Here is a 25,363-nt window from a genome sequence, read left to right on the forward strand (position 1 = left end):
TCCAGAAGCCCCTGCCCAGACCCCCCAACAACCTCCCCCTCCCCACGGTGAAGCCTTGCTCTCAGCCCCGCCCCCTTGGGGCCCAGGGACAAAGCTCCAGCCCGTCTCTGAGTGCCCACTGGCTGGCACTGCCCGTCTGGGGCCCCTCTTTGCCCAAGAGCCCACCCTGCAGCCCCACTACCAAAGCCTGGGCCAAGACCCCTGACATCTGAGGCAGGTGAGCACCCCCCTGAGCAGGACCCCTGGCCCCTGGCACAGGAGGGAAGGGAAGGTGAGCCCCAACCCGCGTACCAAAGAGGCAGCAGCCCGAGGAACCGCGTGGGGAGGGGCCGGGGCCGCCGTCAGCCCCCGCCAGCCCAGCTCCTTGGGGGCAGGGAGCGCGTGGAAGACGCCGTCTCACACCGTCAAAGGCCGCCCCCAGGGTGGGCCCGGGCCCAGCCCACCTGGGGAAGGGGCTCACGCCAGTGTTTGCATCCCACCAGGCCTCGCCCTCGGACACGCAGGCCTTTGGCTGGCCCCAGCCCCCCCACGCCCCTGAGCACCGTGCACCCCCCAAGGGGCTCCGGCTCCTGGTTCTCCTCACATTCCAGCCCACCCGGGGCCAGCAGTCACCCCGCAAACCCACACTGCACACACCAGGATGGGGCCAGGTCCTGGGGTGTTGGAACCAGAATGTGAGCCAAGGAGGCAGGCACGGCCTCTGGCTGGGCAGCAGGCCCTCAATCAGCGGGAGGCCCCCAGGGCCACGTCGCGCCTCCATCAGCCAGGCCCCCCAGGCTCCTGTGAACCCCCACGAGCCACTGACATACCCAGGGAGGGCACACACACACGTGATCAAACATGGCCTCCACCCTGCTGGCTATGGGCCAGCCGCCAGGGCCAAGAGGGTATCACCCATCTCCTGAGGGGCCGGTAGGACACCTGGGGGCATCCGTGGGGGGATCAGAAGAGGAGGGGAAGCCCCACACCCAGACTGCCCCCACCTCCCCTCACCCAAGACCCTGGACACACCCCTCTCCAGAAAGCTGAGCCCAAGTCCAACCTGAAACCACAGAGAGCAGACAGCATGGGCACTCCGGAGCCCGTGAGGCTAGGGACGGGCGCAGAGGGTCACCCAGCCTTGCCTGGGTCACCGGGACAGAGTGAGAAGGCAGTCGGGGGTCAGGGGTCAGGGCTGGCTGAGGCTCACTGGAAGGGCTGGAGAGTGCAGAGCACAAAGTAGCTCCCTGTGCGCCCTCTCCAAAGCCAGGGTGAGGCGCAGGCCGGCTCCCCACACTCTTGGGCCCCCCAGCCGTCTCCAAGGCCCTGCTCACACGACCTGCTCCAGGGTCCTGGACAGAAGCCCCCACGCCCCGCCCTCTCCCGTGACGCCACTGAGGCAGGGCCCAGCCCCCTCCTCGGTCCCCAGGGCCATAGTGGGCGCACCGCGTTCCAAACTCGCCCCAGCTCACGGGATGGAACTGGACTTGCAGGGGGCAGAGGTGGTGGAGCCACAGGGCCGCTGCCGGCCGAGCGGAAATACCAGGGCACTGGCATCACCACACGGGCCATGGACCCGGCAGCCAGGCCACGCTATCCGTGGGGAGGGGGAGATAGGAGCGGCCCTCCAAATGCACAGCCACCCCACTGCCCCACCCCCACCAGGGGCTGGGCCACCCGCCCCTCCCGGGTGCGCCCAGCACCCACCACCCCCCCCCCCCCCCACCCCCCCCCCCCCCCCCGGCTGCAGGCCCCTGCCTGGGAGACCCGGGCCTGCCCCGTCCCATTCCACGCCCGGCCGGCCGGTGGGACCGATAGCGCAAGGGACACGCGTCGGCCCGCCACATTCCTTCAAGGCCTCCCTGCCCCCACGCCCACGGCTGCCAACTCGAGCAGAAAACACATCCTCAGGTAGCGATTTCGAACCGCGCTGGCCCGGGCCCAAGCGCAGATGACAGGCTGTGGGCCCTGCTCAGACCTGCCTGCCGCCCGCTGCGGGGGCGAGGGGGCTGGGCTCATCCCAGTGCTCGGGGCCTCCCAGCCTGCCCCTGCCTCCCTCCTGTTCCACCTCAGGGACACACTCCCCACCTGCGGCCTGGGGGTCCAGGGAGACTGCAGAGGCCCCAGGCACACAGGGGCAGGGCTGTGGCCAGGGGTCAGGAAGCAGAGGGAGGGGGTAGCAGGTGAGGCCTCCTGGCCCAGGACACGGAGAAGATGCCAGCTCAGGGCTCAGAGCTGGGTGGCGGGGCGGGGGAGCCCAACCTCAGCCTGGCCTCCACCCCCAGTCTCTTTCAGAACCACAGCCCCAGGTGGACATGCTCTTGTGGCCTCCCAGTGGCTGATCCAGCCAAAGGTCCTTGGTCAGAAGAACAGTCCCTCAGTCACAGCCTGGCACCCTGCTCTGGGCACTGTCCACACACAGACACACCCCAGCTGTCCGGACCTGCCCCTGCACCCTGGGACCCCACTTAGTGGGAGCCGCTCTCCTCCCTGCCCCCACCCAGTTCCCCGCACGCAGCACAAAGACCTGGGAGGCCAGGCTTCAGGCCACATTGGGCAGCAGGGGGCCTGGCCCGCCGCAGACCCCACCCACCGGGACCCTGGACAGCCCATTGAGATGGACCGCATCCCTGCCAGCATTCCCAGGCCCACAGCTCCTGTCTGACAGGCGGGCCTCAAGCCCCTTCTCCAGAAAGAACAAACAAAACGCCAAACGCAAGACAGGAAGGTGCTTACAGAGAATCACCGCACCAAGGCCCCTAGAGTCTTGCCCCCGGGTCTGGACCAGCGGCAAAGGCTGCCACCAACCCACAGCACGAGATCCCTCGGCCCCCCGCCCGAGCAGCCCCCCACCCCCACCCCCAGCCCCGGGCATCCAGGAAACGGCAGGGCGGGCGCAGGCTGGCCACGGGCCCGGGCGACTCCGCCGGGGCCTGCCCCGGACCAGCCCCAGCACGCGCGGCGCACATGCCTGCGCGGCCTGCCCGGGCCCGAGGCTCCCGGCCGCGCCTCCGCACCCAGACAGACACGCGCAGGGCGACGCAGGCACACGCCGCGGGCCGCCCCGTACGCGGGCCGCGGCCACCCCGCGGCGCCGCGACCCCCCGCGCGCCCACGTGGCCGGGCGCGGACCCCGGAGCAGGCGCCCCCTGCCGGCCCCGCCCCGCAGGGCCCGGGCGCGCGCGGCTCGCCCGCGAAGCCGGGGCCGCAGGTGCCGGGGGGCCGGGGGGGCCTAGAGGCCGGGGGGTGGCGGGCAGGGCGAGGCCGGAGACCGGGCGCCCGGAGAGGGCAGCGCGGGAGAAGCAGACCTACCGGCCAGGCGAACTGGAACGGGATGACGACGAGCCCGGGGTCCTGGTCGCCGCCGGCCCGGGCCCGCGCCCGCGCGCGGTCCCCAGCGGCGCCCGCCGGCGGCAGGTAGAAGGAGTTGCCGCCCAGCACGGGCGTGGCGCCGTGACCGTAGCTGCAGGGCCCCGTGGGCGTCACCTTGGCCTGGTACTCCTTGAGGCACACGCGCACGTACGTGTCGCACTCGTCGTGGCCGCAGCCCCCCGCGCGCGTCGTCCGGCCGCCGCCGTCGCAGCAGGCGCCGCTCAGCAGCTCCCCGTTGGCGTTCCGCAGCGCGCTCAGCTGCAGCTCGAAATAGCCCATGGGCCGCGCCGCCTAAAAATAAGGCGGAGGAACAGCGTGGGGAGGCGCGGGCCGGGGTCGCCCGCCGCGCGCCCCGCCCCCGCCCACCGCGCCGCCCCGAGGGCTTCCGAATCGCGGCGCCCGCGGGCGGTGCCGCCGGCCCCGAGGGCGGCGCGAGGCGCCCCGTCCGCGCCCCTGCTCACCTGCACGCAGAGCGCCAGTAGCAGCAGCAGCTGCCGGGGCAGGCGCCCCCGGCCCCGCGCCCGCATAGCCGCCGCGACCCCGCCCGCCGGCCCGCCGCTGCCGCCGCCCCTGCGCGCCGGGCCCCGGCCTCCCAGCGCCCGCGCGCCCGCCCGCCCTCCGAGCGCCGGCGGCAGCGGCAGCAGCAGAGGCGGCGGCGGCGGCGGCGGGCGGGGTCGAGGCGGCGCCGCGCGGGCGCGGGCGGCGGGCGCGCGGGGGCGGCGGGCGCGCCGGGGCGGCGGCGCTCGGGCTCGCAGGCGGCGGCGCTCGGGCCCGATCCGGCTCCCTCCCGGCGGCGACGGCGGCGGCGGCAGCGGCGGCGGCGACAGCGGCGCTCCGGGCCTCGGCTCTGCGCGCCCGCGCTGCGCTCGCCCGCAGCCGACAAGTTCGGGCCGAGACTGACAGCTCGCTCGCCCATTCGTCACCCGCGCACCTGCATATGCATGAGGGGGCGGCGCCGCTCCCCGGGGTGGGGCGGGGGGGCCGGGGGCGCCCGGGATTTAAAGGCGGCGGAGGGCGCCTCCTGTCAGCGCCCTGGCCCGGCGCGCGCCTCGCTCGGCGGCCGGCTGCCGGGCGGCTGGGGCTCCGCTAGCGCCTCGGTCGGAGCCAGGAGAGCGGGACCCGGCGCCGCAACGCGGCCGCACCTCGCCGGAGCCCTGCCGGGTCTCCGGAGCCAGGGGGGTGGGGCGCCCCCTGAGGTCACCGCCGCGGTTCCCTCCCACCGGTGCGCCGCCGCCTCGCTCCTCGCAGTCCCAGGGGAGAGGCTGCCTTCTGCACAAATCAGGGCTGTACCCTACTTGGGGCGGGCGCGGCCCTACTACGCGCCCCCGCCCCCGGGAATACCTCCCCCCGCCACTCCCGCCGCAGGGGGCGCTGCTCCCCTCGGACGCCCCCCCCCGCCCCACTGCCCGCAGGTCGGAAGCCACGGAACTAACGGCCTTCTGCGCGGCCCATGTCCAGCTCTACTCTGGTGTCGGGGGTCGCCAGGCGGTACTTCCCAGGGACGTCCGGGATGGGGGTCGTGGTTTGGGCGCAGATGAAGAGGGTGCAGATAAAGGACGGGGTGCACGCCCCAGAGGACTAAGTGAGGGCCGCCCAGAGAAGCTGCGGCTGCTGTCCTGGTCGCCAGGCCCCCTTATCCCACCCCTGCCATCGCCTTATTGCCCTCTGCGGGAGTAACCTCGCTTCACCTCCACGGAGTCACGCCAAGGCTCTGGGTCTCCAAACACCGCCTCCTCTCTGCCAAACAGGGTCCCTTCCAAGGCTGGAGATCGCCTTGGTTGTTAGGGATACCGCTTTGGTCCAAAGGGGTTTTCCCGCCCAACCCCGCGTAGCAGCTGGGCTTTCTTCCATCCCTGGCTCCTCCCACAAATTTGCCTGCGGCCCTGGTTTCACTGCCCAGCCAGGGGGTCCAGCCCCCAGGAGTCTAAAGAGCTGGGCCTGACTGCTCCCTCCAAACACCCATCCCGACCTGAGCCCTGCTCTAGGCTGGGAGGGGGCAGGACACAAGCCAGGACCCGCCATGCACGGCGACCCCCACCAAGTGAGGGGATGTGAGCGCTGTTCATAGCCTTCCAGTTGCTTCCCGGGTAGCGGTTACCGCCTGTGGTGGCAGCGGGTTCACGGAGAGAGCCCCCCCCCGCCCCCGCTCTGGTCCAGGGGCAGCGATGAAGTCCTGCAGGCCCCAACAGGGACGAGCGAACCCCTGTACCATTCCGGGGGCAGAGCTCCATCCTGGCCCTTGCCCGCTGCCTTACCACCCACTGCCCTCCAGCACTCACTCACGCAAGGTGGACACAGCCCCTGCCCGCCCACCCACCCGTGAGTGGTTCCCAGTGGGGGTGGTGGAGTGGGCAGAGAACTTAGTAACACGAACAGCAAACTGTACTGAGCGAGGCACGTGGAGGTACCCTACCCAGAAGGCCTGCTCAGACCCAGTGGGCAGGCCAGGGTCGGCCAGGTAAAGCTGCTGCAAACAGCACGTGCAAAGGCCCTGGGGCTGAGGAGGAGGACTCGGGGCCCCGGCAGAGCAGGTGAGGGGTCTGGGGAGGCTGGAAGGGGTGGCGAGCACCGGCTGTGCTGGGCTGGCCTGGCGAGCCTTCCTGCGAAGAGTGACGGGAAGTCACAGAAAGCAGCTGAGCTGGGTTGGGCTGCACATTTGTGACTTACATTGTCACAGAGATCCCTGGCTGTAGGGGGGAAGGGCAGCACGGGGTGAGGTCAGACAGGGAGGCCAAACGCAAACGAGAGGAGCCGGAGGCCTGGCCATGGAGGGGCCGAGGGGGCAATTCCGGCACAAGTGAGTGGTGGAATCCAGAGAACAGCACCCCCCCTCCCGCACTCTATGCCCCTCCCTTGTCCACCTCGAAGCTTCCTGCTGGCAGTCAGCTGCAGGAGAGGTGGACAGCCGGGATGCGCCACAGGGCGCCATGGCTGACCCTGGCGGCCAGGCTGCGGGTCCCAGGAGCTGCTGCTCTGGGCGGAGGCCCTGCCCTGCTCGAGGCTGTCTTTGCTCAAAGGCAAAGGTGACAATGAGGGACGCTCAGCCCACCTCCAGATTCCAGCTCAACCTGCTGGGGGCGGGGCCACCCTGGGGCCCAGGGAGACCGCACCCATCTGGCCCCCTCTGCTTCCATCCAGGCCCTTTGGGAGCAAAGCGGGCTCCCTGCCTCCCTGCCCAGGGTGCCCCCTGCAGGCCACAGATGCCCCTCATGGTCCCCTTCCCCCCACCCCCTGCCTCCCAGGAGCCACAGCCTGGACATAATTGACCCAGGAGAAGGCAGGATGCTGGCCGCTTGAGGGAAGGAGCCGGGACTGGGGCTGCGGGGCAGGCGATCCTCCTATAGGGGCCCCTCCTATGGAGGGGGCAGCCAGAGGGCTGAGACCCAGAGACAGACAGGCTCCCGCCTCTTCCAGGAAGACCCCACATAGTTTGGGGCTCCCTGGGTCACACTCTGCTCAGTGTCCCCTAGCCCAAGGGCTCCCCCTTCGAGTCCCCTGCCCCAGGGCCCTCCAGGCAGACCCTGGGGTGGGTGTCACTCTGCGCCAGACAAGGCACCCAGGAGGGGGCACGGCTCGGCCGGTCGGGCTGCTCAGGACCAGGGCCCGGCTGCCGGGCATGTGGACAGAGCCGGTGGGGCTGAGTGAGGTACTTCCGCCCGTGTCTTGCGGTGCTAAATATAGCGGCCAGGGAGGGGAGTTTCCGGTTACAGCCCCCCCCCCCCCCCACTGCCGGGAAATCGATGCCAGCTCCATTAGGCCCGGCGGTGCCTGCTGACCTGCCCCAGCGGGCTGCTGAGCAGAGTGCGGGACTGGACCGCACCCAAGGCCAGGGCCCTGTCCTGCCAGGCCGAAGCCTGCGCGCTCCCCAGGGCAGAGGGCCCCCAGCTCCCCCCGGGGCCCAGCAGAGGCCCCTCTGAGCGTGCAGGCAGCAGAGCTCAGGAGGTGGGCAGTGGCAGCCGGAAGGTGCAGGCAGGGTGGGGCAGCCCCAAGCTGGGCAGAGCCCCTGCCTCAGACTCTCCAGACGTCCCGGCCCAGGGCCGCCCTCAGGGCCCCTCTGACAGGGTGGAGCCGGCGCTCGGGACCCCAGCACGGCACCACCCTGCCGGCCCCACACCCAGGTCCAAACACCCCCCCACAGCGCCCCACTGCTGGGCTGGGCTCCCGGGAGACCCCACCTGGGTCACGGCCGTCATTTGCATACAGGTGGTGCTGCCTGCGTGGGCCTCCTGGGTGCAGCCACCCTAGGCCAGCCCCGAGGGCCAGCCTTGGGGGCCACGGGCTCCGAGCCACTGCTGGAGGGGCTCAGCCACAATGACCCGAGGCCAGCAGGAAGGAAAGTTCCTGCCGGCCCGGGGCAGGCCCGCGAGGGCAGGGGCACCTCAGCCTGGGCAGCTGTGCCCTCCTGACAGCAGGGTCTCAGCAGAAGCCAGAGGCAGCGTGTCCTCGCCCGGCGTCCTCTCCCATTCCAGCCAGGGCCCAGGGCACGCAGGTCCACAGCAGAAGCTCCTGGTCGCCCGGGCCCCCAGTCCTGACCTGTCTGTCCAGCAGGATCTCCTGGACACTCTGCCCTCTGCAGGGTCAGTGGATCACGACCCAGGATGCCCCAGATCCTAGGGCATCACCCTAGGGGCTGGCCAGAGGATTTGGGGGCCTCTGGGAAAGGGCCAGGCCAGGCCACCACCCTCACAGAGGGGCAAGCCAGCCTTCCCTCCAAGAAACCTCCCCGGCCCTCATCCCCATCTGACGGCCCCGCCGCGCCCACAGACGCCCACGCCCATGATGACCCGCACCCTCCTCGCAGAGGGCTCCGGCACACACTGGAGGTCCCGCTGGGTGCCTGACGAAGCAGACGTCCAGCCCTCCTGGGACCCCACGTGCTCAAGGGTTTGCAGAGGGCAGCTCACGTCATCCCTGACCCCCCGGGTGGGGGTTTTGTGGGGCTTGCAGGCCAGCCTGCACACAGGTCAGCAGGTGGAGCGAGACTCATCACCAGTGTCCAGGGCCACAGGGCTACTGAGGGGGCATCGGCCCAGCCCTGGGCAGGGAGGACCCAGGAGCAGGGAGCATGCGCCTCTGAGCCTGTCCACGCCCTCTTCTGCCGTGACTGGCTCAGCCACCGCCCCAGGGATGGCCTGACCCAACACCATCTTCCTGCCTCTCCCCCGCCAGCCAGTGGCGCTGCCCAGGCCTGGCCTAGCCCTCTGCCAGCGGTCAGCTCCCAACAGCCCCCCAGCACAGCCTGCAGCAGGCGCCTCTGCTCAGGGGGAGCTGAGGGGCTTTCATGGAGGCCTCGCCCTGCCCTGCCTCCAGCCCATCCCAGTCACAGCTCAGAGTCAGTGGGCACAGGTGAGATTGATGCCAGCCTTTATTGGGTCTGCGGGACTCTCACTGGGGACCCAACCCAGGGGCCACGCAGCTGAAGAACCACGAGATACCAAAGATCACGCCGAGGGTCTTGGGAACATCCGGGTCGTCCGCAAAGGCCCGGGCGCCGTCCAGGGGCAGGTGCACCACCTCGATGAGCTCTCCCTCCTCAGCCAGGCCCCCGCCCGAGCCTCCCCGCTGGGCATCCGTCACCTCCGCATAGAACATGGTCTGGCTGGAGCTGGTCAGTCCCACACCAGACCTGCAGGTCGAGACAGCATGTGCTGAGGGGTCCACACAGGCCCCGCCGGCCACCCCTGGCTCTTCCACAGTCCTCTCCTGTCCACCCTTCTAGCCCCTGGCAGGCAGGGTTCCAGGAGGTCCCGGGGCCCCCAGATCCCCACGCAGTATCCCCTCGAGTGTGGGGGAGACCTGGAAACAGGCTGGATGTGACGAGGCTGTGACCAGGCTTGTAACTTGCAACTGGTTACATTAGGTCAAGTGATGAGGGACTCTGCAGATGTAATTAAGGGACCTAGTGAGCGGAATTTAAGTTCATCAAAAGGGGGATGATCCTGGGTGGGTGTGACCTAATCAAGAGAGTTTAGAGATCAGTGACGGGAAAACTCAGGGAGATGCTTGAAGACAAAGCAAGCTGCCTCGCTGCTGCCGGAGGGCCACCGGTCGGGGTGTGGAGGGCCTCTAAGAAGCCGAGAGCCAGCCAGGAGACAGCCCACGGGCACGGCCACGAGGAGCTGCAAGAGGACCCAGAACCCAGCTGACGCCTGGCCGCAGCTCGTCAAGCCCTCGAGTGGTGGGCCAGGTCCCCAGCAACCACGCGGTGAGAACGTGGGTGGTTGACAGGCGGCCCCTGCCCTCCCGCAGGCCCTGCCGCTCTGCCCCAGGCTGGGCCAAGCCGGTCCTCGCCCCACCGGGCAGAGCCTGTCCATGCCCAGGGCTCCGGCCGTGCAGCCTGCATCTGTGAGCACTTGTAGGGGGGGTTACCCACTCCAGGCTGGGGCTCACAGCAGGGGTGGGGGTGAGATCCCCAGGACCAGGGCTCATAGGCTGGGGGGTGGGCGTCAAGGACTCCCCTTCCTCCCTGGATGGCGGCCAGGAGTGGGTTGCTGGCCCCAGGGAGGGGGATGGGCCAGGCAGAAGACAGGGGCACAGATTGGGCCGGCGGAGGTCAGCAGTGGTTAGCCATGGTGACTGCTGGCCTTGAGAACAAGCTGACGGACAGGCTGGTCTGGACTCCAGAGGGGAAGGGCCCAGAACAGTGTACAGGGGACAGGGAAACCACGGGGTGTCTGCGAAGTCCAGGGGATAAGGGGGACCTGGGTCTTGCTGAGGCTAGCTGAGGCCAGCCGAGGCCTGCGGGGTGGAAGAGCTCCCGGGATACTGGGGCAAGGAGCAGAGGGGCGTCTGACCCCTTCCCAGCTGTCCTACCCTCGGTGGGGCCACGCCCAGACTGACCTCACCCAGCTGCTTCCTCCGCCCTCCGGCCCCTTATCTCCCCCGGACCCTTCCTGAAGCCCATTTCCGCCGGCGGCCACAGCCTGGGCTTTGATGGAAGTCGCCGTCTGCGGGGTTTCCAGGCCCCGTTTCCGCCGGTGTGTGAAGGAGACCGGCGCCAAGGAGAGTGTGCCCTGCCAGGCCGGCATGGCCTCCTCCTGCTCGCTCAATCACGCCCCCGGCCGCGAGACCTCAGGCAAGCGCAGGGCCGCGTCACCCGGGACAGGCCGGGAAGCGGCCGGGGCCCCAGAAGGAAGCCATGGGCCCGGCCACGGGGCTGTGGGAGCTTAGCTCTGGCTCGTCCGGCTGCCGTCCAGCTCCCAGGGTGAGGAGCTGCACTGGTCTCCTCTCCCCCTCCCAGGCCTGCCTCCCCTCGTCCCTAAAGTGCAGTCTGAGCTGACCGCCTGCTGTCCAGAACCCTCCGTGGCTCCCCAGTACCCTCCGGATCTTGGCCCAGAGGCAGGGGCTGCGCGTCCCCTCGACCTGAGCCTTTTCCACAAAGCACCCCTGCCAGGCCTCCACGCAGACTCAGCCATTCCAGGGACCCCACCTGCCCAGGGCACGTCCACATGCCTTCCCCCTGGCCTGCAGCACTGCTTCAAGCCCTACCTGAAGTCAGCGCCCCTGGATTCTCTCAGCCCCTGGACCGCCAGCCCAAAGGCTCAGAGACCAGTGGCCACTGGCCGGGTACACGGAGGATGCCTGCAGTTAACTGAGGCATCACACCAGGTGTCTGACCCTGGGGTGCAGAAACCCTGCCTGGAGCGTGGAGGTGCCAAGCCCTGCCCCATCTCCTTCCCAAGACTGAAGGCCATGGACGCCTGGCCAGGCCAGGATGTCGCTGAGGCGGCCCTGGGCTGGCCTGGGGGGCAGAGCTGAGGCCCCACCCCTCTGGAGCAGGCTGCTGGGGGTTGGGGCTCAGCTGGAGACCCTCCTTCTGCTCGGGGCTTCTCCAGGGCTGGGGACCCATCGCCACACCCCCAGGGCAAGGGTGGGCTTCACCCCACATCCCGTCCCAGAAGGTGTCCCCAGGGGGAGTGGAGTGGCTGGCAGACACCCGGGCTCTGGTAGGGGCAGGGCGCACTGCGACCCCTCCCCGGGAGGGCAGAGCTCCATCCCTGGCCCAGGACTCGGCCCTGCCCTCCCTCCTGAGCTGCTGTCAGAGCCCGCTGTGACTCGCCCCCAACCCCAGGCCCCGTGCCTAATCCCACAGGAAGCAGGGGCATCTGTGAGCAGCAGCTGCCGCCCGGAGACAGCCACACGGAGGGGGGGGGCAGGGGGCCTGGGCGGGGCCTGGGGGGCCACAGTAGGGCCGGGGGCCTCAGGTTCCAGCCAACCTTCTCCCAACCCCGAGCTGCAGAACAAGGCAGAATCACCCTGCTTGCACAGCCCTGGGGACGAAGCGCTCACCGCCCCCCGGCGGCCTGTCCCAGCCCGGCCTCCAGGGCCGTCTGACCGCGGGCCGCCCTCCCAGCCCCACTCACTTGTACGAGGCCACCCGGCGCAGGTCAGAGGGCGCCAGGCGGTAGCCACACTCCTCCCAGGCCTCCTTGCAGGCCACCTCCTCCGGCGAGAGCCCAGGCTGGTCCAGGAGGCCGGCGCACAGCTCGTAGGTGACCCCTGCCGAGCCAGGCAGCACCGCGGGCAGCGCCCGGGGCCCATCCAGCTCCGCAGCAGCCAGGGACCCCGGGAAGAGACGCTCCACCTCGCCAGCGTACACGGCTGGTGGGGGGAGGCGACCGCGTCACGGCCTGTGGTGGCCGGCTCCACGTGACCCGCTCTGGCCAGACCCCCCTGCCAGGGCTGTTTCTTCCAGAGCCCCCTCCCAGGTCTGCACGCTGACCCCAGGACCCCAGGGAACTGAATGTGAGCCCGCTGGCCTCCCCGCCCCCAACCTCACCTGGCCGGAACTGCTTCACCAACACCAGGCTCCTCCGGGAAGAGTTGAACAGGAGGATGGTCACGCTGGGGACGGGGGGCAGTGGGGTGGGGGGGGACGCAGCTCAGCATAGAAGCACGCCCTCACCTCGCCCCCTCCTCCACAGCCCTGGAGGGTTGGGTCCCTTGCTCAGATGGGCAGGCTGAGGCCCAGGCCAGGTCAGAGCTCGCCAGGGTCATGCTGCCAGGTGAGGACCCAGGCCTCCTGTGTGTGCCAGGTGGCAGGAGTGGGAAGGACACGCTGGGCAGCTGGACAGGCTGGGGCTCGCAGCAGCTGAGGGCGTGGGAATGATGGGGACACGTGGGCCCTGCAGGCCAGCTGCCGCAGCCACACACCTAAAGCCACGCTGCCCCCAGCCCACGCTCCCGGCACCCCAGGCTAAGGGCCCCTGGGCGGCCCGCACGGGGCCCCTCGGTGAGAGGCAGGGAGCGCGGGGGTGCTCAGAAACGCAGAGGGGGCTGCGGCTCCATGCCCTTGGGCCCCGTGTCCCTGCCAGCCTGGGGCTTCCCTGGTGCCAGCCAGGCCCGGCCCTCACCTGTCGTGAGTCTTCATGAAGTCCCACGACTTCTGGGCGCCATTCTAGAAGAGACAGGGCAGCCGTTGGGGAGTGCTCCAGAGAGCAAGGAGGCCCGGGGACCCACTGCAGTGCCTCCTCCCAGGAAAACCAGCCGTGGCCCAGGGCCCCTGGGGCCCAAGAGGTGCAGTGGGTGGGCAGGGGGCGTCCAGGGCAGCCGGGTGCTCCCCAGGAGCGACGAGAAAACTGGAGCAAGCGGTGGGGAGCTGCGGAGACGCTCGCTGTCACCCAGGCTGCGAAGGACCACGGGGTGTGGAGGGCCCCAGGCAGGGGGTGTCCCGAGTGAGTAGAGCAGAGATCAGGCCTTCACGGCTGAAGCTCCCTTGGGCGCCTGGACAAAGGGCCACGGGAGGGCTGGAGGGGGGCGGGTCACAGGAGTAGTTGGGGGGGTGTGCCAGCACCTGGTAGGAGCTTGCCCCACGGATGGAACGTCAGGGGCGTGACTGGCCGGGGACCACCCTCACCCCAGCCCGGTTCCAGCCCCGGGCTGTCTCTCCCATGGCCCATGGTCCTGCTGCTCTGCCCCTTCCTTCCGCCACCCTGCTCCCCTGCCCTGGGCACCCTGCCCCAGTGCCTCCCAGGGCTCCGGGCGGCATCCGGTGAACAGAAGGCAGCGCGGAGCGGGGGCCCAGGCCGCCGGGGACAGCCAGAACTGAAGCTAACGCGGTTCCATCCGGCAGGAGGCGTGAGGGGCTAGGACCCTGCCAGCTGGACCGTTACCCCCGGCCCTGAGCCCTCCTCAAAGAGGTCTCTGAGGACGGGGCTGGCCCTGGAGCCTGAGATCCCAGCCCCGTGGATACGCATCACCAGCTTGCTTAGCCCAGTGCCCTACACCCTCTGGTCCAGCCCTCTGCCCTGGTGAGCTGCTGGCCCGACACATGGCGCCCTGTCCAAGCCACCAAGTGGACATGAACCTGAGCACCAGAGACAGAAAGTGCAGCCGGGGCTGCAGAAGAGAAGACAGTGAGCAACAGCCTCTGTGGGGACTTCCTGGAGGAGGTGACACTGCACCAGGACTCAGAGCAGAAAGGGCCTTCCCGGCAGGGGGACCTGACAGGCAGAGGCCCACACGCTGGTCTCAGGGGAGATGGGGAAACTGGGCTGAGCTTGGCCTGGAGGCAGGAGCGTCCTGGCGGGGCAGCAGCTTTGGTTTCCGGGGGGAAGGAGAGCTGACGTCCTGTGCTGTGCCGGACGGGCTGCCCGGGAGGCCGTTGTGAGGCACCACCCCCGAGAGGCAGGCCTGGGCCTGCCTGCAGCCTGGCCACCCCAGGGCCGGCCATCCACCAGGAGGGGTTCCAGGGAAGGCCTGTCCCCAAGTCTGCTAAGTGGCGGGCTGTCCCCTGCCTCCCTCAGGGTACGTGTCACCCTGCATTGGTTTCAGGTACCCTCTGGGATCAAGATCACAACATCAGTCAAACCTGAGGTCCAGGCAAGGTGGAGGGGAGGGTCCAGAGAGGTCCACTGAGGCCCAGGCAGACCCTCCTGCAGGACCCCCACCCAGGTGGTCCGGACCCAGGCCTGGCTCATCTTCATGGCACTGGGAGGGAGAACAGGACTGGAGTGTAAACACAGCCCCCTCCCCTTCAGAGCCATGGGGGCGCCCTGCCTCAATGACCAATCTATCCATCCATCAGATCTCCCCTGGCACAGTGGCTACTGAGCGAAGTTGCAGAAGCCCCTTGCTGACATTCACCACCCAGCCGTGTCCCATGGCCCCCTGCCTGTGCCCACTGCAGCCCGCCACCCACATGGGCTCAGCTTTGGTTCCCAGCACCCATCCACCTTTCACAGGAAGTGGAGGAGGGTGCCACAGCCAGAGGCCCCAGCGGTCAGCTGCCTGGACCACCCTGAGCCCACCTGCTGCCCCCAGAGCCCTGGCCCCTGGGAGCTGTGTGGCCACCATCAGGCATCCTGGCCCCAGGCCGGCACCAGGGACAGGGCGGCAACCTCCACGTCCCTGTGCTCTGCCCTCACACCGCCCGGCTTCTGCCCCAGGCCAGTGCTGCCAGCCTGGGTCCGGCCTGGGGACAGGACTCCCTGTCCCCTAGGGCCAACGGGACAACAGTAACGAGGGTGGAGGGGGGTGCAGCCTCTGTCAGGCTGGGGGTCAAGAGGGCGTCATAGTTTGGAGAGAGGAAGGGGCCTGGGCCGGGGGGAACAGGCTGCTGCAGGCCAAGGGCGGTCAGGCAGAGAGAGGGTCACCAGAGACCTGCACCACCTGTCCTGACTGAGGGGCAGCAAGGGGCCCACAGACCTCACTGTGGGGTGCGGTCCTCACCTCGATGGCACAGTGGACTCCAGGGGAGCTGTACGCAAAGGGTGGGGGCCCAAACTGGACAAACATGTGTTTCCTGTGAACCTACTCCATGCACGGCGCCAAGGGAGGCAGCCGTGGTACCGCACTGCCTCCTGGGGAACGGCAGGAGGAGGTGATGCCCTGGGGCAGAGCCTGCAAGGACGGGGCAGGTGGAGACACGGAGGAGGCAGCCTGGGGAGCCCACCTGGAGAGGGTCTCCAGTGCACACCCCCGTCCTCACTCAATTCGCCTTCTTCTACCCAGAATGGAGAACACCACCTCCAGGAAGCTTGCCCCGACCCTTGGGGCGCCCAATATGTCCCAGCACAAAAAGAGCCGGGGCTCAGCAAAGTCTATTCGGAGGAATGAGTGGTCCCTCTAGGTGTCCCTGCCCAGACCCTCCCCGACCCCGACGTCCAACCGGCGTGTGAACCTGGACTCGGGCTAAGCGCTCCGCCGGGAGGCGAGGCCTGCGGGGCGGGGCCACGCGACTCGGGGGCGGGGCTCCGGGAGGGGGCGGGGCTGCGGGGGCCGCAGGCGGGGGGCGGGGCTCCGGGCCGCAGGCGGGGGGCGGGGCTCCGAGCCGAGGGTGGGCGGGGCTCCGGGCCGAGGGTGGGCGGGGCCCCGGGCCGCAGGCGGGAGGGGCCCCGGGGCGGTGTCCGGCCGCGCGGGGAACGGAAGGCGCGGAAGATGCGCTCACCTGGCGGTAGTGCAGCGTGAGCGGCAGCAGGTACGGCGAGGCTGCGCAGCGGCTCACGGCCGCCCCCTCGATGCGCTCCATGGCGGCGCGCTGGCGCCTCCCCTGCTCTGCGCATGCCCAGTGCGCGCGGCGCGGGGCGGTGCCGGGCGCGGGGCGGGCCCGGGGTGGCGCCTGCTCGCGTTCGCGCTGGTGCGGCGGCGGGCGCGGGGCGCTCCCGGAGCCCGCAGGCTGGGCGCGGGGCAGGAGGCGCGCCCGCCGCCAGGTGCAGCCGGCCGAGCATGCGGCCGGCGGGGCGGGCGCGGCTGGAGGTTTGAGAGGCGATCGCCGCTGCCCGCGGGACTTGGGCACCTCGGTCGCTAGAGAGGACGCAGCGCAGCGTGGGGGAGGGGGCCCGAGCCGAGCGGAGGTCTCCCCGCCGGGGTTGACCAAACCCGGGGCGGGGGGCGAAGCCGGCGCCGCCGCCGCGCCCCCCAGAGAGGAGCGTTGGGGGCCGCGGGATGGTCATCCTGTGGGCGGTGGTGGCGAGAGTGCAGACACCCCTGGAGGCCCCTGGGTGGAGGGAGAGAAGGCTCTGGAAAGAGGGCAGGGCGGGAGGAGCCTGAACCTGCCCCTGAGGCAGGAGCTGCCACTCCTGGTTGGGGTTGCTGCCCTCCCCCCGCCCGTGCCCCTCCCTGCAGTGGAAGGCCCCGCCTTCCTTGGGTGTGGACCTCCCAAGACCCGCTTCAAATTCGGCCACTGCCTCCCCAGAAGTTCCGTCGTGTCCGACTCTTTGTGACCCCATGGCCTGCAGCACGCCAGGTCTCCCTGTCCATCGCCAACTTCCGAGGTTCACCCAAATTCGTGTCCATTGAATCAGTGATGCCATCCAGCCATCTCATCTTCTGTCGTCCCCTTCTCCTCGCGCCTTCAACTCTTCCCAGCATCAGGGTCTCTTCAAATGAGTCAATTCTTCGCATCAGGTGGCCAAAGTATTGAAGTTTCAGCTTCAGCATCCGTCCTTCCAATGAACATTAAGGACTGATTTCCTTTAGGATGGACTGGTTGGATCTCCTTGCAGTCTAACGGACTCTCAAGAGTCTTCTCCAACACTGCAGTTCCAAAGCATCAATTCTTTGGCGCTCAGCTTACTTTATAGTTCCAACTCTTACACCCATACGTGACTACTGGAAAAAACCATAGCTTTGACAAGACAGACGTTTGTTGGCAAACTAATGTCTCTGCTTTTTATTATACTGTCTAGGTTGGTCATAACTTTTTTCCAAAAAGCAAGTATCTTAATTTCATGACTGCAGTCACCATCTGCAGTGATTTTGGAGCCCCAAAAATAAAGTCTCTCACTGTTTCCCCATCTATTTGCCATGAAGTTATAGGACCAGATGACATGATCTTGAAAGTGAAGTTGCCCAGTCGTGTCCGACTCTTTGCGACCCCATGGATTATAACCCACCAGGTTCCTCCATCCATGGAATTTTCTAGGCAAGAGTACTGGAGTGGGTTGCCATTTCCTTCTCCAGGGTATCTTCCCAATCCAGGGATCGAACCCGGGTCTCCCGCATTTCGGGCAGACGCTTTACTATCTGAGCCACCAGGGAATCCCTGGTGGGGATGATCTTAGTTTTCTGAATGTTGAGCTTTAAGCCAATTTTTTCATTTTTTTTTTCAGTTTCCTCAAGAGGCTCTTTAGTTCTTCTTCACTTTCTGCCATAAGGGTGGTATCATCTGTATATCTGAGGTTATTGATATTTCTTCCAGCAATCTTGATTTCAGTTTGTGCTTTATCCAGCCCAGCACTTCTCATGATGTGCTCTGCATGTAAGTTAAATAAGCAGGATGACAATATACAGCCTTGATGGGCTCCTTTCCCAATTTGGAACCAGTCTGTTGTTCCATGTCCAGTTGTAACTATTGCTTCCTGATCTGCATACAGATTTCTCATGAGGCAGGTCAGGTGGTCTGGTATTCCCATCTCTTTAAGAATTTTCCAGAGTTTGTTGTGGTCCACACAGTCAAAGGCTTTGCATAGTCAATAAAGCAGAAGTAGATATTCTTCTGGAACTCGCTTGCTTTTTCAATGATCCAACAGATGTTGGCAATTTGATCTCTGGTTCCTCTGTCTTTTCTAAATCCAGCTTGAACATATGGAAGTTCATGGTCCATGTAGTGTTGAAGCCTGGGTTGGAGAATTTTGAGCTTTACTTTACTAGCATGTGAGATGAGTGCAACTGTGCGGTAGTTTGAGCATTCTTTGGCATTGCCTTTCGTTGGGATTGGAATGAAAACTGACCTTTACCACCCCTGTGGCCAGTGCTGAGTTTTCCAAATTTGCTGGCATATTGAATGCAGCACTTTCACAGAATCATCTTTTAGGGTTTGAAATAGAGCTCAACTGGAATTCCATCCCCTCCACTAGCTTTGTTCATAGTGATGCTTCCTAAGGCCCACTTGCCTTCACATCCCAGGATGTCTGGCTCTAGGTTGGGGATCAAACCATCGTGATTTTCTGGGTCGTGATAATCTATAGTTCTTCTGTGTAATCTTACCACCTCTTCTGAGTATCTTCTGCTTCTGTTAGGTCCCTACCATATCTGTCCTTTATTGATCCCATCTTTGCGTGAAATGTTCCCTTGGTATCTCTAATTTTCTGGAAGAGATCTCTAGTCTTTCCCATTCAATTGTTTTCCTCTATTTCTTTACATTGATCTCTGAGGAAGGCTTTCTTATCTCTCCTTGCTGTTCTTTGGAACTCTGCGTTCAGCTGGGTATGTCTTTCCTTTTCTCCTTTGCCTTTTGCTTCTCTTCTATTCACAGCTATTTGTAAGGCCTCCTCAGCAACCATTTTGCCTTTTTGCATTTCTTTTCCTTGGGTATGGTCTTGATCGCTGCCTCCTGTACAATGTCACGAATCTCCGTCCATAGTTCTTCAGGCTCTCTGTCAGATTTAATCCCTTGAATCTATTTCTCACTTCCACTATATAATCGTAAGGGATTTGATTTAGGTCATACCTGATGGTCTATTGGTTTTCCCTACTTTCTTCAATTTAAGTCTGAATTTGGTGATGAGGAGTTCATGGTCTGAGCCACAGTCAGCTCCCAGTCTTGTTTTTGCTGACTGTATAGAGCTTCTCCATCTTTGGCTGTGAAGAATATAATCAATCTGATTTTGGTGTTGACCATCTGGTGATGGCCATGTGTAGAGTCTTCTCTTGTGTTGTCGGAAGAGGGTGTTTGCTATGACCAGTACGTTCTCTTGGCAAAACTCTATTAGCCTTTGCCCTGCTTCATTCCGTACTCCAAGGCCAAATTTGCCTGTTACTCCAGGTGTTTCTTGATGGACTATTACTCAGCCATAAAAAAGAACAAAGTATTGTCAATTGCAGCAATGTAGGCCTAGTGATCATCATACTAAGTGAAGTAAGCCAGACAGAGAAAGAGAAATACCATATGACATCCCTTATATGTGGACTCTGAACTTTGGTACAAATACAGTTATCTACAAATGTAGCAAACAGACAGGGTTATCAGGAGAGGAAGGGGGGAGGGATAACTTGGGAGACTGGGACTGACACACACACTGTTATATGTGAAGTAGATAACTGGTAAGAACCTAATATATAGGACGGAGAACTCTACTCAATACTCTACCATGGCCTCTATGGGAAAAGAATCTAAAAAAGGGTGGATATATGTATACATAGAACCGACTCACTTTTCCGTACACCTGAAATTAGCACAACATTGTAAATCAGCTATACGCCAATAAAAATTTTAAAAAAGGAATGAAATTCTGACACGTGCTATCACACGGAACAGCCTTGAAGACGTTCTGCTGAGTGAGAAGGCAGACAGAAGGTCCCGTGTGATATGAAATGTCCAGAATAGGTAAACGCATAGAGACAGAAAGTAGATTGGGGTTGCCGGGACTGGGGGAGCAGAGAACAGGGACAGTGTCCTTTCTGGGTGACAGAATGTTCTGGAACTAGGGAGACAACGTTGCCAATGTGCTAAATGCCAGTGAAGTGCAGAGGAGAGAGTTAACGTGGTGACCTTCAGTTCCGTTTTCTTAAAAAAGGAAAAATACATCAGGGGCTTCCCTGGTGGTCTGGTGGTTAAGGGTCTGCCTTCCAGCTCAGTGGGCGCGGGTTCGATCCCTCGTCAGGGAACTAAGACCCCACGTGCACAACTAGGGAGCCCGCATGCCACACTAAGAGCCCGCGCAGCTACAATAATTTATTTTAAAAAAAAGAAAAACACATCAGTGAGACTGTTCAGGGGCATTCCACGCTGGCTGGAACACCCTGGCCTCTGGTGGTGGGTTCGGACCAGGTCCCCGCAGGCCACTGGGGCCCTGGGGGCAGGAGAGGGGTCTGGAGTGAGACTGGAGACGTGCTTCCGGGGGCCTGCTGGGCGCAGGCAGCTGGGAACCAGGGCTCGGGGTACGCTGGGACGCGAACACCGAGGGAAGCAGGGGGCTGGGCTGGGGGGCCCAGGTGATGAGGCGCCGTCCGCAGGGACCCGGAGGAGCAGGAGGAGGGGTTGCCGTGGCTCCCAGGGGAGCCTGCTGGGCCGGGCTGGGCCCCTCAGCAGCACCAGGAGCCTGGGACGGGTCTAGACAGGGGCGTCGGGGATCGCCATAGCCGTCTGCTGGGGAGGGCGGGAGACCAGTGCGAGGGGCCTCGGCCGCTGTCCAGAGCGGAGGCCATGCGGTGAGTGGCCTTGGGCCCCGTGGGAGCCAGTGCGGGAGGAGGAGGGAGTGAAGGACGGAGCGGGGTGAAGGCCAGGGGGTGCGGGCCACACCCCGGGAGCCCGCCCGAAAGCCCCTGCGGGTCTGGGGGCCTCAGAGACCCAGCCGAGCCAGGCTAAGAGTGGACGTGGAGACCCACACAAACGCACACGCACACACACACACACTGCGGTGAGCGTGGGCTGAGCGGACGTGGAGACCCCCACACACGCGCACGCACACACATGTACACACACACGCACACGCACACACACACACACACACTGCGGTGAGCGTGGGCTGAGCGGACGTGGAGACCCCCACACACGCGCACGCACACACACTCTGCAGTGTCCGTGCCCCAGGGCCGCTGGGACCGACCGCCGCAACCTTGGCGGCCTAAGACGGCAGGGACTGGTTATGCCGAGCCGTGAAGGCAGGCCTCCCTGCGCTGAGGCAGGGGGAGGGCAGGCTGCCTCCTGGGCTCCGGGGAGAGTGGACGCTGGCCTCAGCGAGCTTCTAGAAGCCGCTGCTCTCTTGGCTTCTGGCCGGCACCTCCTCCCTCTTCACAGCCAGCGACATAGCAGGCCTGTTCCCGTCTGGACTCGGACCCGCCGGCTTCCCCTTGAGACGACCCCGGCTCTCTCTACAGAACCCCGGCCCCCTCGTGATGACCCCGGCCACTTCTGTAGCCCAGGACACCCCCCAGAGCCCCCCACTTAACCATGTCTTTGCCGTGTGAGGTTCCACACTGGCGGGTTCTGGGAATACCGTGTGGACATGGGAGCCAGGGCAGGATCCCAGGTGGGGTGCAGCCTGCTGGGCCCCTGGCAGGACTCGGGGGGCTCATGCTGGCCACTGCCTCGTCTTTCCCTCTAAGAGGCGGGGGCAGGCTCGCCTGCCACGACTGGGTCGGGAGGAGAGGGTGGCTGCGCACGGTCCCACGGGACCGGGGGCCCGGAGTCCCCTTGGCCTGGTGAGGGGCTTCCTGGTGGCCCCAGCCTGGGGGATGCCCCGGGCGGCGTCCAGCAGTCTGGGCAGGTGGATGGGTGGACGTCGGCTTCCTCCAGGGCTCAGCCTTTCCCAGAGCAGGTGATGGGCAGCCGGGGGGTCCAGAAGTCAGGCTGCTGGTCAGGGGGTTCCTGATGAAGGGGTTCCTCCGGCAGGGGCAGTGGGGGCTGGCGGGCCGCGGGAAGCCCGGGAGTCGGGCTGCAGGTTTCAAAGCAGGCGTGCAGCTGAGGCCTGGACATGGGCAGAGCCGGAGGGGTCAGGGAGGGTCAGGGTCGGGGGCGTGGGGCTCCAGGGGCGCCCACCCCCATCCCGTTCCCCTCCTGGGCAGCGCGCCCCCGCCCGCCAGTGTCTCCCCATCGCAGGACGGGGGACCGGCGGCCTCCGCAGAGGCCCCTGCACGCTCGCCCTGACCCTGCCCCTGCTCAGGCTCGGAGCCCCTGCCCTCCCCCTGGTCTTGTCGCTCCTGCCGAGCCTGGCCTGGGTGCCCAGGCTCCGTCGTGGACTCGTGGAGCTTGGGCAGCCGTGCTCAGGCCTGCAGCCCAGCCCTCCTGCTCGCCCCGACCCACCCTAAGCCCCCAGTCCCCTCTCCGCGCCGTGCAGCCCCGGCCCTGCCTGCCGCCCACCGGCCCAGGTCGGATCTGGGGTCTGTCTGCTGCTACAGCAGCCCCACCCCTGCACCCCCAGGTGCCCAGCCCCTCCCTGGAGCCTCCCAGGCTGTGAGGAGGGGGTGCCTGCTGTCCTCCGCCCCTTCTGGGGTCGCTCAGAGCGCCCGCGGCAGCTCACGGGCAGCTGTCGTCCTCAAGGACGGCTGAGCTGGGGGCGGGTGACACAGCGCCCCTTACCACTCCGGCTCCTCTCTCGCAGGGAGACGCCGTGGGCCTGGGGAGGAGGTGGACTGCCTGGCCGGGCGGGGGTCCCTGGGGGCGGCCTGCCCCCTCTCCCTGGCATGGCCTAGGTGGCTTCCTGGCCTCCAACCCCTGCGGGATCTCCCAGGACAGAGTGGCCTGCAAGGGCAGAGTCGGACGGAGCGGAGGCAGCGGGACAGCACCTGGCCCACGGGCCAGAGTCCCTGGGCGGGTCTGGAGGGCTGCAGGGGCGCGGGGAGCGCTGGGGCCTCTGGGGGTGGGGGGCGTGTGTGCGGGCCCCCGGCTCTGACCTCACTCTGACCCCCCTCAGCGCCAGCTCCTGGATGTGCACAGGCTTGGACTTGCGGGAGTCGCCCTGGGCCGGGGGCGGGACGAGGCCCGGCGTTCCCAACCCCCCGGCGCCCCGGGGTCTCGAAGGGAAACAGCGCAGCCAGGAGCCCCAGGAACGCGCGCGCCCCACTGCAGCCGGGTCTGCCCGGAAGGCATGAGCCCGGGAACAATGCCCTTCGTGTGACAGACTTTCCCTCCGTGGGAGAAAATAGAGCTTGATAGAATGGCGATTTCCTGCATTTGTGCTATGCCAGAGAGTGGTTCACACAGGGACCTCCCACAAAGAGGAGCTCCTCGCCAAGTCGGCTGGGGCCCCGGCGCCCGGCAAGGGGCCATCCCCCGTCCTCCAGGCCCCTGCCCTCCTCCCAAGCCTCAGCTCCAACCCTAGCAGCTTGCTTACATGCAGAGGGGCTGGCAGCAGCAGGGCTGGGAGGGGCATGGGGGCCTTCCTGGAGGAGGGGACCTTGGACAGAGTGGGCCATGAAGACAGCTTCTCAGGGGACAGAGAGTCCAGGGCAGAGCAGATGGGTTGCCACAGTGAGGGCAGGCTGTGGGCGCTGCCGTGGGTGGAGGGCAGATGTTACAGGGAGGCGTAGCAGCAGAGACTGGGCCTCCTTCCATGTTCTGAGTGAGGAGGGGGGCGGCTTGGAGGCACCCCTGGATATGGCGATGCTGAGTGCTTATGGCCCGTGAGGGCCGCCATGGGCTGAAGGCCCCAGTGCCTCCGTCCTGGTCAGACCCAGAGCCCAGGGGACCACTGACCTGCTGAGGCGGGCGGGCAGGATCCTGAGGGCACCCCTGGGGTCTTTCCCTTCCCTTTCCCAGAATAGGTTTGTGGGCAGGGCCTGGGAAGAGGGGGTTTGATCCGGAGCAGGGCGCCTGTGGCCAGGACGGAGTGCCAGGCCCAGGCTCACACCGCGGGGTTCTTGGGCCATGTGCTGAGGACGCCATCTCCACCCACCTCTTCCCTGAGGACAGGCCGCCGGCCGGCCCTCATGCCCAGTAATTCCAGTGCTGATGCACCCTCCAGGGCACACAGCCTGGCAGGCTGTCCCGACCTCCGTGTTTCAATCTTTCTTTGTCCCTGGACATAGGGACTCAAGTGAGCTACGAGCCGCCCACCACACCCCAGCCCAGGGGGGCCACCCTGTGGTCACTGGCCTCTTGGTCTCTCCTGGGGGAAGCCCTGGCTGACCATCCTCCTGCCTTCTTCTGCGGCTTCGGCCACTCCCACACCCAAAGCCCACCACGGCCACACCTCTCCTTGGCGCTTACACCTCACCCCCCATTCAGGGCCCAGATCACAGAGTTGGTGGGATCCATTGCCTTGCCCCGGGGACACAGGGCCCTTCTCTGCAGGTGCTTCAGACAGCATTGCAGGGCAGGGCCTCAGGGCTGAGATGAGGCTTCCCTGGACACCCTGCCTTTTCATACTGCTCACGACATTCTCAAGGAGAGAATACTTAAGTTGCAAAAAACTAAGACCATGGCATCCAGTCCCATCACTTCATGGCAAATAGATGGGGAAACAATGGAAACAGTGACAGACTTTATTTTCTCGGCCTGCAAAATCATGGTGACTACAGCCATGAAATTAAAGGATACTTGCTCCTAGGAAGAAAGGCTATGACAAACCTAGACAGTGTGTTAAAAAGCAGAGGCATCACTTTGCCAACAAAGGTCCATACAGTCAAAGCTATGGTTTTTCCAGTGGTCCTGTGTGGGTGTGAGAGTTGGACCATAATGAAGTGCTGAAGCATTGATGCTTTCGAACTGTGATGTTGGAGAAGACTCTTGGACTTGCAAGGAGATCAAACCAGTCCATCCTAAAGGAAGTCAACCCTGAATACTCATTGGAAGGACTGATGGTGAGGCTTCAATTCTTTTGCACCTAATGTGAAGAAGTGACTCATTGGAAAAGACCCTGATGCCGGGAAAGACTGAAGGCAGGAGGAGAAGGGGACGACAGAGGATGAGATGGTTGGATGGCATCACTGACTCAATGGACATGAGTTTGAGCCAACTCTGGGAGACGGTGAAGGACAGGGAAGCCCGGCGTGCTGCCGTCCAGGGGCCACACAGAGTCAGACACAACTAGCGACTGGACAACAGGACATCCAGCCTCAAGGCTGGTGGACAAGCGGCCCCACTGCTCCCCCACCCCCAGCTCCGACGCACCAGGCCGCCCTGCCCACGGCTGCTGCTGGCCTCTGAGGGAGCAGTGGCGCACCGCAAGGGTGGGAAGGCCCCTCCTGTCCACTGCCCTGCTGCCCCTGCCTTCCCTGGGGCAGGCACCCTGCACGGGGTCTGGCTCCCACTCCTCGCCCCCCCAATTCTTCACAGGCGTTCCCCCCAAATCCCGCCCACATCAGCGCCCCACTTGACCTTTCAGATGAGATCAAGTTCAAGGCGTCACCCCCTCTCCTGGGCCTTGTGACATCCAGGTGGCACGGTACCCGTCTTGCTCTGACGGGTGCCCCAGCCATTTGCACGAGCTCACTGCTCCTTGTGAATCACTGGTACCGTCCTGGTGCGTTACAGCTAACTCAGAGCGGGTCGAGGCTGCAGAGGCCCAGCACTGCGGAGATGCACCCATGGTGGTCTGGGTGAAAACTCTCCCCGGGGCTTCTCGGGCCTCAGGCAGTGGCGTCCAGCACTCCTAAGACTTCTGGGACCAACTGCTCATGTTAAATCCCA

At 65.5% G+C, this 25,363-nt stretch overlaps 2 protein-coding genes across 4 annotated transcripts in view; both read right to left on the reverse strand.

The window, feature by feature from the left end:
* JAG2 (jagged canonical Notch ligand 2) overlaps positions 1-3,939 on the reverse strand; it is a 21,740-nt gene extending 17,801 nt beyond the window's left edge. For both annotated transcript variants that reach the window (XM_065906546.1, XM_065906545.1), the window contains exons 1-2: positions 3,813-3,939; positions 3,292-3,642 (exon numbers count right to left, since the gene is read on the reverse strand). In XM_065906546.1, coding sequence (XP_065762618.1) covers positions 3,292-3,642; positions 3,813-3,878 — 417 coding nt within the window. In that variant the 5' untranslated portion in view covers positions 3,879-3,939. The remainder of the gene's footprint in view (positions 1-3,291; positions 3,643-3,812) is intronic.
* A 4,759-nt stretch (positions 3,940-8,698) lies between these two features.
* NUDT14 (nudix hydrolase 14) lies at positions 8,699-15,847 on the reverse strand. Of its 2 annotated transcripts, XM_065906792.1 has the most exons (6): positions 15,740-15,835; positions 14,162-14,280; positions 12,705-12,748; positions 12,131-12,195; positions 11,715-11,952; positions 8,699-8,977 (listed from the first exon to the last, which is right to left on the reverse strand). In XM_065906792.1, exons 3-6 carry the CDS (start codon positions 12,719-12,721, stop codon positions 8,737-8,739), a joined length of 561 nt encoding a protein of 186 aa, XP_065762864.1. In that variant the 5' UTR covers positions 12,722-12,748; positions 14,162-14,280; positions 15,740-15,835; the 3' UTR covers positions 8,699-8,736. The 2 variants fall into 2 exon arrangements, with proteins under 2 accessions (XP_065762864.1, XP_065762863.1); XM_065906791.1 differs by lacking the exon at positions 14,162-14,280 and having other exon boundaries at positions 15,740-15,847.
* Positions 15,848-25,363: the final 9,516 nt, after the last annotated feature.

Source organism: Muntiacus reevesi, chromosome 15 (assembly GCF_963930625.1).
Source record: "Muntiacus reevesi chromosome 15, mMunRee1.1, whole genome shotgun sequence".
Classification (NCBI taxonomy): Eukaryota; Metazoa; Chordata; class Mammalia; order Artiodactyla; family Cervidae; genus Muntiacus; species Muntiacus reevesi.